The sequence below is a fragment of the Centruroides vittatus genome, unplaced genomic scaffold, assembly GCF_030686945.1.
Source record: "Centruroides vittatus isolate TY-2023 unplaced genomic scaffold, ASM3068694v2 contig_364, whole genome shotgun sequence".
Lineage (NCBI taxonomy): Eukaryota > Metazoa > Arthropoda > Arachnida > Scorpiones > Buthidae > Centruroides > Centruroides vittatus.
The window spans coordinates 2,715,270-2,732,377 of NW_027122188.1; the positions used below are offsets into that span (position 1 = coordinate 2,715,270).

The window sequence follows — 17,108 nt, forward strand, 5'->3', positions numbered from 1 at the left end:
AAGTGAATAATTACCTAAGTGTGGAAAATTAACTTTCCACTTGGTTAGGTGTAATCGCCCGGCCTAAGATAAATCCAGCTTACTTTTCACTTTTCCATTAAGTTTCGGGAAATGCAGCCATCTATCGATGAATTTCAGAAATACTGGCAAGAAACAAAGAGGATTTTTGCTTAAATTTGTATATTATTAAATATTTAGCGTAGAAAAGTTGCAATATAACCGTGCCAGCGCTACCAGAACCATTTTATCTGATTTTTGCAACAATATTTTAACTATTTTTTTTTCCTAGAATGCATAAGAATTTACAGATGAGGGAAGGGATAAATGTATTATTTATGTCTCCTTTAAGATATTTATTTGCAAATACACTCAAAACGTGGAAACAGAAGCAAAAGTTTTGGCGTAATTGATTTGATTTAAACTCGTTTGCTTGACACTAAGCTGGATTATTATTAAAATTTAAAGTAGAAAATGCAATTACGAACCCGGTAGTAGTAGTTTTGATTGTTTTAAATAATCTAAACTTATACAAAGAATAAAAATAAATAAACCTTTCGGATAGTTATTACGGTCTACGGGGAATTTCGATCTAAACCGAATGCAAATATTTACAGGGAGTGTGTGTTAGAGTTAGATTTTTAGATAGAAGTTGAAGATTTGGGAAATTTATTCATATCCGATTTACCGGGTACAACGCCGGTAACTAGTTATTGGAAATCAATGAGAAGTTTTGTAGAATCCACTGCAATTGCTTGCCGCTCTAATCGATAATCGCTTTCGGTACTTCGGTAAATGTGCAAAAATTAATCCGATTCGCAGTTACTTGTGCATTTTTGTTTTTGTTTTTGTTTTCTTTTTATTATTATCGAAAAATCTTTTCGTGTTAACGTGCACGTATCTGTCGGATCGTGTCTATTCGCTCCCGATGGCTTACTTGTGGATTGTGCACTTTAATGTACGAATGTCATCTTACTCGCCCGCGCTTTACATAATAGCTCTATAAAGATGCAAAAATGTCAACAATTTATACGGTTTACAGAATTGAATTTAAGCGAAATTTAATTTTACAAAAGAAGAATCCGGTTGTTCTATTTTAACTTGATGAGTTGTGTTGTCTGTGGCCCGTATACTAGCTTAAAACGGTAAGCACGATATTTTAATTAACCGTAATGGACGATTCGACTGTACATATATAAATTATAAAAATATCCGCCTTTTATTTTTAAATTTTTTATATAATTACAATTTAAAAGCGTGTATGTCGATCGAAATGATTTAATCAAAATGGCGTCGAAAGCTATTTACTCCGAACTGTAATTTCTATTTAAAATCTTTGCCGGCGTTTGGCGTTATTTATACATACAAATATTGACTACGTGTCCAGTTAGTTTCCTGTAATAGCCGTTTAAGTTATTTACATTCTAATTATTAACTAAACTCGACAAATAAAAGACGAAACAAATCTTTGTGATGATTAAAAATAAAATTATATTGGAAAAAGACACCTGATGCCTATCAAATCCGACATTTTCTCGAAAGAATTTATTGCCGATTAAATTATATTAAATGCAAATTTAACCGTATATATTGATATAAACGTAATTATGTATATTTACAGGTTAGTCCCAGCCCTACACCCGCTCACGGCTTTAATTTAGAAATGCCATCTGCGGGTAGATCGGGTAGAAGATATTCGGCAGCGGCACTCTATATGAATTGTATGGCGGAGCCCGCAAATCAACCTTCTAGCTTACTACAGCAAATAGGATCAGGAATGGCAAGTATTACTTCTATTTACAAATGTAAGATACTATTCCGGTTTGATTTGAAATCGATTTCTCTACTTGCAGCAACAACTTTTTTCCGGAAAATAATCCGGTTTATTGGTTTAAAAAGAAATGAACAATTCCTTTCGATGCAATACCCGGATGTTCCTTTGAGACACCGTCGTAGTGAGACCAGACCTGCAGTAGGACACCTTTCCATTAGACGGACAATCCTAGCTTGCGCTCAGAAGGTAGGCCCGTGCGGTGTATACATTTTGGACAATCCCCAAAGCAAGAAGTCAAACCAGTATTTCCAACGCTTTGTGTTTTCACAAATTAATGCTCGCTATATAACAATTTATGTTTTTCTTTCATCAAAAAAAAAAAAAAAAAAAATATCGGACACATTTCTTGTAGATAAAGTTTATCCGCTAATGGCGGATTTTCATTCCAATATTCAAAACATCTTCAGCGTTTTCACTGCCCTGCCTCCACTTCTATGTCCGACGCATCCACAAATATATATATAAAAAGAAACAAAAATAATGCGCAATAAATTAATGGTGGTTAGTTACCAACGGCTACGTGTTTAATGCAAATTATTATTGATATCACAAACTGATTGTTCTGACAGAAAATTGTTTTGATACGCTGGGGCGTTTCGATTAATATACTCTATTCTATTTTGAAAACGTTGACTATGTATGTAGATAATTATATCTCAACCGATGCTAAAGTGTTTACATTTACTTAATATTTTTATTTTCGTAAATATTAAATGTCCTATTCCAGCTGTGTCCCGAATATATTAACATATTCAATCTTACATTTTCGGACAGATGATTCTTTATCTTTAAAATACATAATCGTGTTTACATTTTGGATATTCTAATATATTAATACGAGGACGAAACACGTTAAGAAAAAAAATTTATTATTTAAAAAAAATGAATTATTATAAATGTTGAAAAAGATCACTTCTGGCATTCGTTATTTGTAAAGATTATTTTTAAAAAATTAAATTTTAATCCGACAGAAATTATGCAAATGTTAAATCTAAGGTGGAATTTTATTTCAAAAATACCCCTCGAATATATCGAGAAGAATTTTAACCAAGAAAATAAAATTCTCCTTTAACTCTTAATAAATTAACGAAACGCACAAAGAATATGACATAAATTTAAATTAAATTAATGACCGCATTTAAGCTTATAATTAGCTTCGTTTTAATTAAATTTGAAAATATTTCGCATGGTTCAAAAGCAAATAATTTCCAAGCCGGAATCGAAATCCCGGGAAAAATAAGTCGAATAAATCTTTATATAATTAATTAACGTTTATTTTTCAAATTTTATTACAAATCCACGAGTTTTCTCAACTGTTCTGTACATAGAAAACGTCGAAGAAATAACGTGCTGTACATAATAACTATATAATCAACGTCGCACCTCTCTAATCTTCTCTATACTCCGGTATTCTATCTAGCATTTGTTTTCTTTTCCTGACTTTATTTGCGTGCTCCTCTTTGGCTCGCAATTTTTTCCTCAGTTCTTGTAAATGTTGTTCGCTTCATAAAAGAAATATCAAAAATGTAAAAATTCTAATGAAAATTTCATTCCTTTATTAAAAAAAAATTACTCACCGACTCCTGGCTGAAGCTTCCATCTTCTCGGACTGTTTTAATCTTTGTAGTTCTGCCTGCTGAGCAACAGCTGTGGAAACTTGATCAATACGATCTTTTGTAGCAAGCTTGCTCAATCGTTCTTCTTCTCGTTCCTACAAATAATCCAAATATTGTTTATCTCGACCTATCATTTAATAATGTCTAAAACAATATATTTCTACAACGCCATTTATTATTAACCGCTCTTACCAAAATCTATTAATTATTATTATTATTATTATTATTATAAACGGCGTTTATGATAATTACGATAATGAAACAAAGAGCCGTAATTCAATCCTAATGTATTATAATAATAATAATCTGGCAATTTTATCAATTTGGCAAAACGTTTCGTCGTAGGAAGCAAGATTTCGCACGTCCTAATGTATATTTTATTCTAGTATATTTACGTTTTTGTTATGTAAAGGCGGTAAAAGTGTTTTACGCCATCAAAAACAACATCCGCGTAGAGTAAGGTATAAAATATTTTAGAATCCAAGACGTGCCACGGCAACGAATGGACAGGTATGCACCGGATACTGCCTTACGTGGAGTATCGATCCGGAAAACCCTCACCAAACCATCGTCACATATCTAGATACTAACCATTTATTCAACACGCAAGTTATCCGCACTAAATTAAACGTGTACGGAGTCATAACGGATACAAGATATTGTAATTCCCGCGGAGATAAGGAAATTAAAGCGGGAAAATAAATTATTTTCACTAATTTTCAATTTATGCATATTAAGTCAAATTAATAACTAAGTGAAAAATAGTTTAATAGTTTAATAATCATTCTTACCCCCCTAGAACGAAGCTTAATTAAAGTAGCTTAAGTATAAAAAAAAGTAATGATTAATCTGAGTAAAGCTTCAATGGAAAAACTTTTCTAGATGAAAAAAAATCTGAGCAGAAAACTGTTGATTTCGTCAAAAAACCGAGAATTTCCATAATTACCTTTCTTCTTTTCTCCGCTTTTTCTAACTTTTTAGTTATTTCTTCGTAGGTGAGTTCCTTTTTTTTCTTTTTGGGTTGACGTAGAATGGGCGGCAAGCGCCTAATCGTCTGATATTGATTTTCATCGACCAACTCGAACCTGACAAGAAGAGCGTTAAATGAATAAACATATAATAAATAATCGCCATTAAAAATATCTTTATCTAATGCAAAAAAAGAAAAAAGAAATTCATTTTCCTACAAGGGTTTTTCCCTAAAGAATCCCATTAATTGATTTATTGCAAGATTTATTTTTTACGATTCCCACGAATTTTTCAACGACTTTTATTTCATTAGAAATGCTTTAATATTTTAAGCATTTAATACGTAAGTTTCTCGGTAGAGCAAAAATGAATATTTCTCTTTTGTTTTTTATTAAAATCTATATCCTTTTTATATATAAAATGGTTAATAAAGAATTTCGTTTGGGCAATCAGCGGGATCGCTACAAGAAAAAAAAAAAAAAAAGAATCGACGATGCCGGGACTTACGTCAATCCACCAGTTGCTCGAGATGCGGGACGAAATATCAAACCTTCTTCTCGGAGTTTCTGCATGATTTCCTTTTGCTCCAGCCTATCTCTGTCCTTGGGACTTAATTTCCTCGGACACGCTCGGCCTTCGACCAATAATTCTAATCAAAGAAACCGTTTATGACGTCATCAATCTAGGATCCCGTACGGATTAATATATTATTCCGCTCGATTGGCACCGTCTTATTTTAATACAGGTGGCGGAGCGCATTAATCAAATGTTTCCTTACCTAAATTGTCCATGGGTTGGAATTCCCGATGTACTTTCTGCACTTTTATTGGATCCGAATGCTCCGTTACGATGTGAGCGTATTGTTCGTCTAATTCGTAAACTCCGGAATCCGAACTGACCGCGCTTTGACACGAATTGGAAGAAAATCCCGAAACTCTGCTATCCATCGACGCCTGAAAAATTAATTATTTAATTTATTCCGCCGCGAAAATCTGGCGAAAAATTTTCGAGTCCGATAGCCAGCGACATGGAAATTACTTCCGCCATCTGGTGATGTTATTACGAAGCAATTTCGCTCTCGTTCGTTAATTAAACGATTTTGTTTTAAATTTAAAATTTTATTATTAATTTTAAAATTTAAATAATTAATTAATTGGTAAAGTAATTTTTTTGATGATATTTTATTATCGGGAGTAGTGTGCTACGCGCGATGTAAATCTATCAAAACCGAATTAGACCTAAAAATCGATAAATTAAATATTAAGAATGGTTAAGTTTAATATAAAGTGAGAGCATTTGACAGCCGAGCGATCTCGTTAAGAAGAGAAAAGACGAGTTAAAAGCACCGTATCTTTTCTTATTAAAACAATATTAGTCGTTAATAAAAGGCACACCCTTTTTGGCACGTTTAATTCTCTCGGGAGTGAATGACTATTAAAGATAATTATTATTCCATTTTCTAATTGTGTTAGAGTTTCTCTTATCAATTAGCGACGTCAAGAATTCCACGGCAAAAAGTGATTGAGCAATGCTAAGACGGCTTTCACACTGCGAAAATATGTCATCTGTATCGGTTAAATCACCGTCTTTAACGGAATTCTTGCCGTAATTTTAATAACAACGCTTAGAATTATCCCCGAAACTATGCGTTTTCATCGGAAACATCAATAAATTCTTACGACTCGCTTCAAATATTTAAAATCCCAGCATCGATATCGCCTTACCTCCAGTTTATCGACTTCTTCTTCGCTCTTGCAATCATCGTCTTCCGTCACCAGAACGTGAGGTAGTTCGGTTTCTTTCTTCTCCGATGTTTTGGCATCTTTAGGTCCGTTTTCACGAGCGACTTTAATTTTCTGAGGCGATATTCGGCTGGCGGTACACCCCATGATTGGGCATTGTCACCAATGCTTCTGCTCTATAACGAATACGCTATCGACCCGCACCGACCGTCGTCTCTCACCATAGAAACCGAGTATAATTTACACACTGTACACTATAAAGAACACGTAAACAGGTCGCTTTTAGTTCGAAATAGTATCGCTAGATGGAGTTAATTTGACAAAAGTAGGGTTTCTTCTACCCGGAACTTACTTGAATCGCAATCGAGGAATAACTCCATGCAATATTGTTTTTTTACGTTGCAAACTTTTTTCCCGTCAAAATTACTTATAATTTTCAGAAATTCGTGTTTAAATCACATAAATCCACGTTTACGTAACAGTTATGACGCAATGTATTATTATTATCGATCATTTTTTACGATAAAAAAAGGTAGATCTATCGGGTTTTCTGGCGAAGAAGATTCGTTCTGTTATCCCGTTTCTTCATTAAGATAATTGATTGCTGTTTATTAACCGAAGGACCCAAGACAAAAAAACAAAAGTTAATCAACAGAAAGATGCCAGGTTACTTTTATAACATTATTCTTTAGTGTAGACTAGGCTTTGGCACGTTTAATGACACCGCCGACGATTACAGACAAAGTAATTTTCGACAAGAAGACGTCCTTCAAAGAAACGAAAATATAAAAAAGGCGGAGGACTATACAATAGGGACATTTTTTTTTAACGTTTTCGGCATCGACGATCAAATTGTTGACGAAATTAGGCCATTATTGAATAATTTATAACTTATAAATGGCACCGTGTAATGGAATACCAAAATTTTGCTCTTCTTTCTTCTTTTTTTTTAAATAATTTTTTTGACATAATTCTCGGCCACTGACATCGCCTATTTCCAATTATGGAATATAACCTCTCATGAATTTTGTACTTAGACAAATACGTTCGATAATAAGCAATGAGAACGAAATATCATTTGTCATCCAGAAGAATTAAGGAAGTAATTGCTTACGTACGGTTTTCCTAATTAAGTTTCTACACTACTTTTCCGTATTCTTTTTTTTTTTTTTTCTTCTTCTTCCGTCGAAAATGATAACTTTTCTGATTAAAAAACTAAATAAATAAATAAAATTAAAATGGAAAGCAAAATTAAAAGTGAGGAGGAGAGAGATTTAATTTTTCTGAAGATTTTGATCAAATTGTTATATATTTTTTTCAATCGGAATTAATTATGTTAGAGAAGAGTATTTTCAATCTTTAACCTCAATGAAGGCAGAAATACACATAAATAATAAAGTCGATTGTTTCGATTCGGCAACATTCATTATCCCACTTTAAATCTAATTGCTTTTTGCAATTTATCTAATTTTTTTTAAAGCAACCTTCGCTAAACTCCGTTAAAAAAGAAAAAGGATGTTTCTTTGAGATAAAAGTCTAAAAACCTAATTTTTATTCATCTCCTTTTGCAAAAAATTTAATCTTTTAACAGAATTTACAGTAACAATATTTGATTATATTATTCTTGGAGTTTATATTTTAAACAATTAAACAATCGCCCTTTTTATTTGGCCGAAGTATAATCAGTTTTGAATATAACCTTGAAATATGGCGAATTTAAATGATTATTCGAAATAATTTCTCGTATTTTTAATAATAATAATAATAATAATAATAATAATAATAATGAAGAAGAATACAATCTCGTAGATTTTGTACAATAACAGAAACGGTAAAATTCATTCAAATTCATTTACGCGGAGTCTCTCGAAGGTCAGGGAAATTCATGCACTTACCTTTTTCAGGCCTTTGGCGTATCGAAAAAAGACGTTAAAAATCGTATTATATATTTTAAATAATAGAATTTGACAAGTAAATAAATAAATGTAACGAAACGAATGATTTATAAATAAATCTTTTCGAGACCCTCCTAAATTAGATCCGAACCAAACAGGCGAACCCACCAGCGACCGTGGATAAAAACCGCCAAACACTTGTAATTGGTGGTGGGTTCACGCCTGGCCAACGTGCTGGCCACGTGGAGTTTTCCGGGTTTTCTTCACGTTTGTAACACCTAAATATGGGTCTATTTCCCCTAGAAAGTCAGATCGTCCACGTGTCGCGTTGCCGAATACAAATAAACCAAGCCCAATAGATAGGACCCGTGATGGGGCTCGAAGTTATATATATCGAATTAAAATTAAAACATGACAAAATAAGAAACTAAATGAATATTATTTTACATTTCGTACATTGTATATTTTAACGATATAACTACTGTATTATGCGGATCGACCCATCATTACACTAGTCTAATATACTAATGGGATTTTAGGAACTAGAATCCAATTAAAACTTTGAGCTAAGATGCCAATGAACCCGAATCGTTTAACTTCAATTTTTATAATGGAACTAGGATTCTATTGAATAATTTATAACTTATATCTGGATAATCTTTAATGGTGTACGTTTTTTTTTTTTTTTTTTGTAAATAGATGCTTTCGAGTAAATAATGGGCCTAAAAGTACAGTACTTGTCTTTTTATTCTGTAACTGGCCATTACTTAATACAATTTGATTTCCAAGACTCGATTGAATTTATTGATTGAAGTAGCCTATTTGATTTTAAATCGATAAAAACAACTAAAATAGGCTAAAGGTAAACGACAGCCGCCATTTTTAAGTATCAAAATTCAAGTTTTAAATGTTTTTTTTTTTTACAATTGTAAAACAACGATTAATCGTTATAAAATCAACTCAATGATCCACGGAATCAATCTTAAATTTAATAAAGATCTATACTTTTCTCACCCTTAAAAAACATTGATTTATTTTATAGATACTACATTTTTATGATATTAACCACAATTATGTTCTAGCTAAAATGTTTAATAATTTTTTTAATCTCGTTATTCTTTACAGACATTCTGAAATAAGGATGTATTTTTTGTGGTTTATGCGATGAAAGAATGAAAAGATAATGAAAAGAATTCCAAAACTTTGACGTAATAAAAACAGTTCATCGTCATTCATTAAAAACGTATGAAACGAAGTGTAGACGATAAACTAAAGTAATTATTTTGTTTAAAAAATTAAAAAAAAGAGGAGAATGTCGTGAATAGGCGCAAGAACCAAAATTACAAGTAAAAACTCGGATAACTTTTTGATACGAGTCCTGGAATAAATAATGTAACGTTTATACCCCTTTTCACTAATTTTAAATTATGTGATTCTAAATTCCGTTGTCTGTCTGTCTGTCTTTCCTTAATCTCGAAAACGGGGTTTAGATAGACGAAAATCGAGACCAGATACGGAAAGCTTAGGGACAGAAAGTACCGATTCGAAAATTTTTCGCCAGAACAGGATTAGATAGATGACCGGCACGACTCTTGCTAACAGGAAAAGTATGATGTACAGGGGCAACACTATAAAATCAAGAGCATTGTGCATCGATATCTAAAAAATTGCAGACTGTGCTCGTTTAACAATAAAAATCCTTAGGATTTTAAGTCAAAAGGCAAGAATCCGTCGATTTTATGAAAATTTATTTATCTTTCCTTAATTTTTTTTATCCGTGAGTAATTACAGTTTATGATTTTATAATGAAAAGCGATCAGCGAGTACTCTCTCGGAAAATCGATTTTTTTTCATTGCTTTTGGAATATTCATTTAAAGTTTAAAAAACATTTAATGCTTTTTTTTAAATACGAAAAATTATTATTCACAAATTCCTTAAAACTGATTAGTAATTAAATAACAAAAACAATTCTTAATTAATTGTAAATGAAACTTTCCATTATTTCTGTCTTTCTTTTATGGATATTTTCATTTTCGAAGTAATCGTTAAATATAATAAAAGCATTATATATGAAATATTTTAATATATTCGAAATACAGAGTATATAACCTAATCATAATTATTTCAGTTAAAAAAGAATATATAATTTATGAATTTTTTATTTACAACTGTATGGTTTAAGAGTTCATTGAATATTAAATTACAAGGAAAATAAATAACGGAAGGCTCTGACGCAATTATTTACACTAGAATCTTATTCTTTTTTAAAAAAAATACACGAATATTTCGGTGATGGTCAAAATGAAAATGCTTAATATTTCGGAATTTTAAGAAATTTAACTCCAAATTTTATTTATAAAAGTCACTTTAAGCACGGAGATACACCTCTTGGACCTCTCTGCGTAGGGCATATCGAGGGGAGGGGTGCTTATATTGTAGCACCCCTCCATAGCAAAGTAATCAATTGTTAGTTAAAAGTAAATACGGTATAATCAGCGGAGCGTTATAGCTTCGTGGGGTCCAGACAAATTTGAATTAGGGGGTCCCATGTACAGTGTTGACTTCCGACATTTCTCTTTCGGAAATTTTTTTGGAAGAGTTCCTTATAAGGGACCCCAGGCAATTGCCCTTTTGCCTATTGGATAAAGCGCCACTGCGTATAATCGAGTAATATTCTGCTTAAAACGACAGGGGCAAGTGCCTCGATCCCCGAATCTGCCTCGAGCAGCACACCTATTCTTAAAATCCCAGATACGCCACCGTCTGCGATATAAAATTTTGGTCTTTGGAGAGAAAAAAAAGAGTAAGTGATTTTCTGGTTGCCACTCAACAGTATGTACAGTACGTGTAACTAACGTTACCGGTTTCGGATACTGTTAATAAAAAAAGGAATAATTTTAAAAATAAAACAGTAATTGATTATTTTTTCAAGGTTTCATTTTGTTTAAAATTATTAATATAAAAAAAAACAATCGGAAATTCAATATATTAAAAATGCTCACTAGCGAAATACACTCGTATATTTAGAGACAATACTTTATGCAGTGAGCATAAACATTGTAAATACACCTAAAAATATGGCAAATTCGTGAGATTCGGTCCTATAAAGATGCAAACAAACCAACCTTAGATTTGCTTACTCGTATTTTTAACACAGTGTAAAGACGAAATTCAATTGTAAAGGTATAAAAATCGAAACTACAATGGTTTCTAAACGAATATTTATACGAATCTACATCCAAAATTAAGTTTCTTGTATTAATTCGGAACTTTCCGTGCTTACTACACTATTTTTACTTTCCTGGTTGTTATATATAACAGAGGGAATGTATGGCAATCGGTCAAGAAATGACCCCCCCCCAAGATTTTTACATTTTTGGATTAGGGGACCTTGAAAAGTTGAAAAATGCAAAAAAAAAAAAAAAAAAAAAGTGGGGGTTTCTGTATGGATGTTGGTGTACGATTTTGTTCACCTTTTCAAGCTTAACTCCTGTGCTATTTTCTAAAATTTCCGAAATTTTGCAGGGAGGCTTGTTTATTAGGGAGATTAATTACCAAAATTTAATACATCAAAGTCGAGGAGTGGAGAGAAGGGGTTGTGTGTATCTTCAAGAGGGTCGGACTTAATGACGATTATACTCGATATTAGCATTTATAATATTTTTATAAAACCCATCCCTACCCTTAAAAATTAAACTTTTTGCCATTTTATAATAGTTAAGAATATATATTCATATTAAGAATATAGTTTTTAATAATAAAATATGATAACAGATGACGCCACCAAATGATGCCTGGAAAGTTAAGCAACTCGTTGCTGGATTTTTTAAATAAGAAATCCCTGATGTGTGTATAGATTATTATTCTTAATCAATCACAAATATCAGATTTAATATAAAATCAAATAAAATCATGCACGCTAAATTACGACGATGCTAATCTTAGTATTTTTGTACAGAGCATAATTATGTATAACAAATGTATTCCTTATTTTCTTTAATACTTATCAAGATGGACAAAAATAAATATAAACGAAATTAATTTATATATAATTGAATCAGTAATTTAATTATAAAACATAAATAAGATTTAAATGTAATTATTTGCAGCTTTTACAATTACATATTTCTAATTTTTTATTAATTTAAAACAAAATTCAGAAAGTAATTTGTAATTTTTAACAATGGGATAAAGGAAAGAACATTTTTATTTTCTGTTGGGATGATTTAGAATGACTTTTGAGGATAAACTGTGATTAGATGCAAAAACATTAAATTAATTACATCATTAAAACTTTTATAAACCACCATTTTTTTTCTTCATAAACAGATTTAAACTTGTATTTATAATCTGTATTTATTAATTTGTATTCAGCAAAATTCAAAAAAAAAAAATAATAATAATAATAAATTAGAAAATTTATTCTAAAATATGCAATATTAAATATTATAGATATGTAAAAATCCAATTTTATAGTTTTATTTTAGAGATTTTCCACTTTATTTTTTCTTAATGATTATATGGCAGTAGGAATAAATGAATAAAATTTGAATTTGTTAACTTAAAAAAAAAAAATAAAATAACAACAAAAACCTGGTAGTGATAGACTTTCTTACTCATAACTTCGTATTTGATTTTTTGTTCACCAAATTAAATAATTAGATTGGGGAAGTAAAATAAATATTCAGTTTTTAGTACTGAATTGTGATTTGGGTTTTTACAATATCAGCATGCAAAATACTTTGATTATAAAATTATTTGATGGTAAGCCACAATCACTGTTTACTTCCAAATTGAATTGAGCAAGGTGTCTTATTTAAATCGTGCGTAGAAAAAATATATTTATTTATGAAGAAATTATTAAATGAGATTTCTAAACTCGTAAACAATGTTTTTTTCCCTTTCTTTTATATAAATAATTTTAGTTTGAATAGGATTAAGGAGCATCTATCCAAGTTTCTTTATGGTATTAAGATTTATTGTGTTAATTTAAATTATAGAACTTATTTCTTAAATAATTTCTGCTATTACAATAATACATAGAAATTATAATTAGTTATAATTTCATTATATTATTTAATAGAAATTATACTGTTAAATATAAATCTGTATATATATATATACTTTTTTTTCTGTAAATTATAGTTTACAAAACGTAATAAATATTGTATTTGTTTTATTAATATTTACAATTAAATATATGTTATGATAAATATTTTTTTACAATCAAAGTAAATAATTACTTTACATCCAGTCAATTCAAGCAGTAAAATTTTCTAATAATATGCTATGTGTTTCATATTTAAATATAATAAACGTCTATATAAACTACATTTGCTTGATCTATTTACAGCTTATTTGCATTATTTACCAATTAATTAGATAACTGCTAATATCTACAGTTTACAAATAGTTTTTAAATATAAAATATGTAAGAGCGGGGCATCTATTGTTATCAATAAATAGTTTGATATGGCTTTAAGACTTTACTAATGCAAATACTGATATTCTGCTTAAAGATAACAAATTTATCTACAAAAATGTTCACACTTTTTAAAATTATTTTCTTTTCAGATTAAAAAAATAAACTATATCCATAATATGCGTCAATCAACTCTCAAAAATCCAAAAAGTTGAAATTCAAACCGTTTTTTTCCAAATTATCCTTATATTATAGTAACACATATTCAATAATTTTTTATAATAAATTAATGAAATCACCACCGAAACCAATAATTGACAGTTATAACAAGCATAAAATTGATCAAACAAATTTTATTTAATTTTTATTAATAAATTATAGTATAGATAGCAAGCTTCTCTGAATAATTTTGACTAAATTTAGTTACAATCTTACGCTACCAAAAATTTGATCGTCATATTTGTAATGATGATGCAATTACTAATTAATATACTGTATAATATAAAACATAATCCAGATTTTTGAGATTTGATTTAGAAATATTTTAATAGTACAATATGTTGCAATTATTGGTCTGTTTGACAAAATATTTCCATATTTTAAATATAGATAAATCGTTTTTGAACACGGTAGCGCCCCGATTATCCGAGGCTAACCTGCAAGTGAATATACTACTTTTCTTATACTGTAATTCATAAAAGAAACTTTAAAGTGCTAACACACATAATAAAATGATTTGTTACTTATTATCATTTAACTTGAATGTGAGACAAACCATTCATATTAAAATGTAACTACAATAATACATACTTATTTTTAAAACTATTTTAATTATTATCCGTATAATAAATGATGTAAAAATTGTTGTTCTTACATAAGATTAAATTAATAAGGTATAAAAACAGGCTTAAAACTGTATAAATCTTTTACATTCATAATTTTCAATCCAAAATGGTCCTGCCATTCATTTTCTCTGAGTTTATGGCAATCCAAGGTAGCATCCACACTACCTCGAATAACTGGCGAACACTACCTGTATTAGTTTTTAAATATTATATCAAATAAATTATACCAACTGTAATTTCAAACATATGGTCCCTACATACAATGACATAACTAAAACATAAAAATTGCAAATTAGATTCTTTCGAAGATACTCTAAAATAATTTTAAATATCTCGGCAAACCTGTATATATGAATAACAAATATGAAAAAAGCATATTCCAAAATAATTTATCAAGAATGTATTCCAATTTTTTTCCTTATAGTTTCAATAAAATATTGAAAACTATTTGTAGTTTAAAAATGAGTTTCAGTGTCAACTGTCAAAAACTATTTTGCCCATACAAAAAAAATATACACTTTTCACTACACTGCAAATACTATAAATTTTAAAGGTATTGTGAAATGATCTTCTTTTAATAATAAAAATTCATCTTTTATTACTTGATAATACAAGAATTTTTATTAAATTTAATCAGTGAGATTCAAGTTATTTTTCAGAAATTGAACTAATTTAAATAAAAATAAATTAACTTGCTATTTCAAATTTAGAAATAATCACCACCACCAACATTTATTAGCTAAAAAATATCATTAATCATCTAAATTCTGCTTTATTAGAGAGAAATTTTTGAGTTATTTGTCTTACCTTATCATCGTTATAATGATATTTGATACTTGAATTCAAATTTTATATAAAAAAATAATTTATATATAAAAGATATTATTTTTTGTTTATTGAAGATTTAAGTTTTAAGACATTTTTATTTTTAAAATAATTTTTACAATTATTAATTTTAAATTTATTCACCAAATTTATGAACAACATCAATCATGAAAAATAAAATTTCTATAAATGTAATATTAAATAATGATCAAAATGAAAATATTAATACTGTAATATTACTGTATCAATAGATATATTCTAAGACTTAAATACAAAAGTGAAGCCTAAAAGCATTTTATCACCGACATTTCCGACAAATATTGCCAAAAATTATACGTTAAATTAATATTCTCATACTCTCATTAGCAATTAATTTTATATTAAATAACGAATTAAGAAAATAAACTTTTCAGATAAAACTATCTTTAAAAATACAAATCATTTAAAAAAGAATATATGCTTATTAATTCTTTTTTTATTAACATAAGGATTCATTTTGCTACATAAATATACTTCCAATTGAAATCTTATTCATTTATTCTATTTGCGATATTTGGCAATCATTATAAATATATATACTGTATATATATAAAGAAAATTCCTTCTTGTGCCAATTTCTTGAAACGCAACTTGAATTCTTATATCATGGAATGTGTGAAGTATGAAATGAGATATGACAATAAATGTCCATACTGAACAAGTAAATTATCATTGCACTTACATCCTAACTGTTTGCTGATGAAAGTACACATTTGCACATTTGAAAAAATAAAAATATTGCTGATTTCATCATTAACTATATTTTGGCCATAACATCCCCTTTAATGCTTTCTTTTTTTTTTTTCCATTTTGACTAATTGTTCTTTGCAAAAGAAGAATTTTAAAGAAATGCTTTTGTATTGCATTTCTTTAGATTTAAATGGCTGCTATTATATATCACATTATATACAAATTATATGCAGCCTTACAACTTCATTTTGAGAAAGTGCTTTTCTTTATTTTCATAAAATTATTAAATTGTTTCCAATGCACAAATCTACTTTTAAAAATTACTCTACAGTACAATATCTACAGTTTTCACTTTTCTTCTGCATCATAAATTAATGATAAAAACTATCTTAGGTGGACCAATTTTTTTGTTCAATGGTAAATTTACAAGTTAAGTTTAAGTTGAATATCTTACAATAAACTATGCAAATTTGATTCAATATTTCCAAATGACATTTGTTTATTTACTGCTAGAAAGGACAATGTTAAAAGACGTGCCGACTCGAAGAAAAAATCGCCTCAAAACAGCTCTTAGTTCCGGTTTCATTTCAAGGCATATCATTTCACACAACAGAGGGTAATGGACAGTAGCGTGTGCACGAAACTGTAAAATAAATATATAATTATTTAGAAAATTATTATTTTTATATATAACGCTAAATACAGAAAATTTTAATTTTCTAAATTAACAAAAATACTTTATTAAAGCTTTTAAAATCAAAACAACCGTTAGTTCTAGCAAACTTTGTTTATTGAAAATGTTTTAGACCTTATTGAAAGGACTTCCTCAGGATACAGTAAACTGAATTCTCCAACCATTTACAGAATGCAAGCAGAAGGAATACGTATAAAAATTTGAAATGTAAAGCATTACAAAAACTTATTCTTTAAAATATTTTTATTCTAAATGTTTGAATAAGAATGTTACAGGAATTTCAAAAAAGTGATTTAAGTACAAAGAATATAAATATAACATATGTTTATGTAAATTAAACCAAAATGGGAAAACAACATAAAACAGTACATAGTTGTAAATACTCTTGACATGGCAAGTTTCTATTAGAGAATTTCATACACAGACTCCCATACATTAGAAATGCATTTAGCATACTTAGTATTTATGCACTTTAGCTTTGCAGGATATGTAAATTTCTGTCATGATTCAAATCCTCTTAATTTCAATATGTTATGGTT

The 17,108-nt window shown here is 29.2% G+C and overlaps 3 protein-coding genes across 5 annotated transcripts in view; 1 reads left to right on the top strand and 2 right to left on the bottom strand.

Annotated features, from left to right (window-relative positions):
* LOC136975101 (SCY1-like protein 2) overlaps nucleotides 1-2,805 on the top strand; it is a 110,555-nt gene extending 107,750 nt beyond the window's left edge. For both annotated transcript variants that reach the window (XM_067270101.1, XM_067270104.1), the window contains 2 exons: nucleotides 1,619-1,777; nucleotides 1,851-2,805. In XM_067270101.1, the coding sequence (XP_067126202.1) occupies nucleotides 1,619-1,777; nucleotides 1,851-1,874 (183 nt within the window). In that variant the 3' untranslated portion in view covers nucleotides 1,875-2,805. The remainder of the gene's footprint in view (nucleotides 1-1,618; nucleotides 1,778-1,850) is intronic.
* Nucleotides 2,806-3,081: 276 nt separating this feature from the next.
* On the bottom strand, nucleotides 3,082-6,394 carry LOC136975102 (stathmin-2-B-like). The gene is made up of 6 exons (XM_067270105.1): nucleotides 6,141-6,394; nucleotides 5,195-5,369; nucleotides 4,924-5,065; nucleotides 4,394-4,532; nucleotides 3,409-3,542; nucleotides 3,082-3,333 (listed from the first exon to the last, which is right to left on the bottom strand). Exons 1-6 carry the CDS (start codon nucleotides 6,303-6,305, stop codon nucleotides 3,219-3,221), a joined length of 870 nt encoding a protein of 289 aa, XP_067126206.1. The 5' UTR covers nucleotides 6,306-6,394; the 3' UTR covers nucleotides 3,082-3,218.
* A 9,962-nt stretch (nucleotides 6,395-16,356) lies between these two features.
* Sec71 (ADP ribosylation factor guanine nucleotide exchange factor Sec71) overlaps nucleotides 16,357-17,108 on the bottom strand; it is a 135,416-nt gene continuing 134,664 nt past the window's right edge. For both annotated transcript variants that reach the window (XM_067270118.1, XM_067270117.1), the window contains one exon: nucleotides 16,357-16,518. In XM_067270118.1, the coding sequence (XP_067126219.1) occupies nucleotides 16,375-16,518 (144 nt within the window). In that variant the 3' untranslated portion in view covers nucleotides 16,357-16,374. The remainder of the gene's footprint in view (nucleotides 16,519-17,108) is intronic.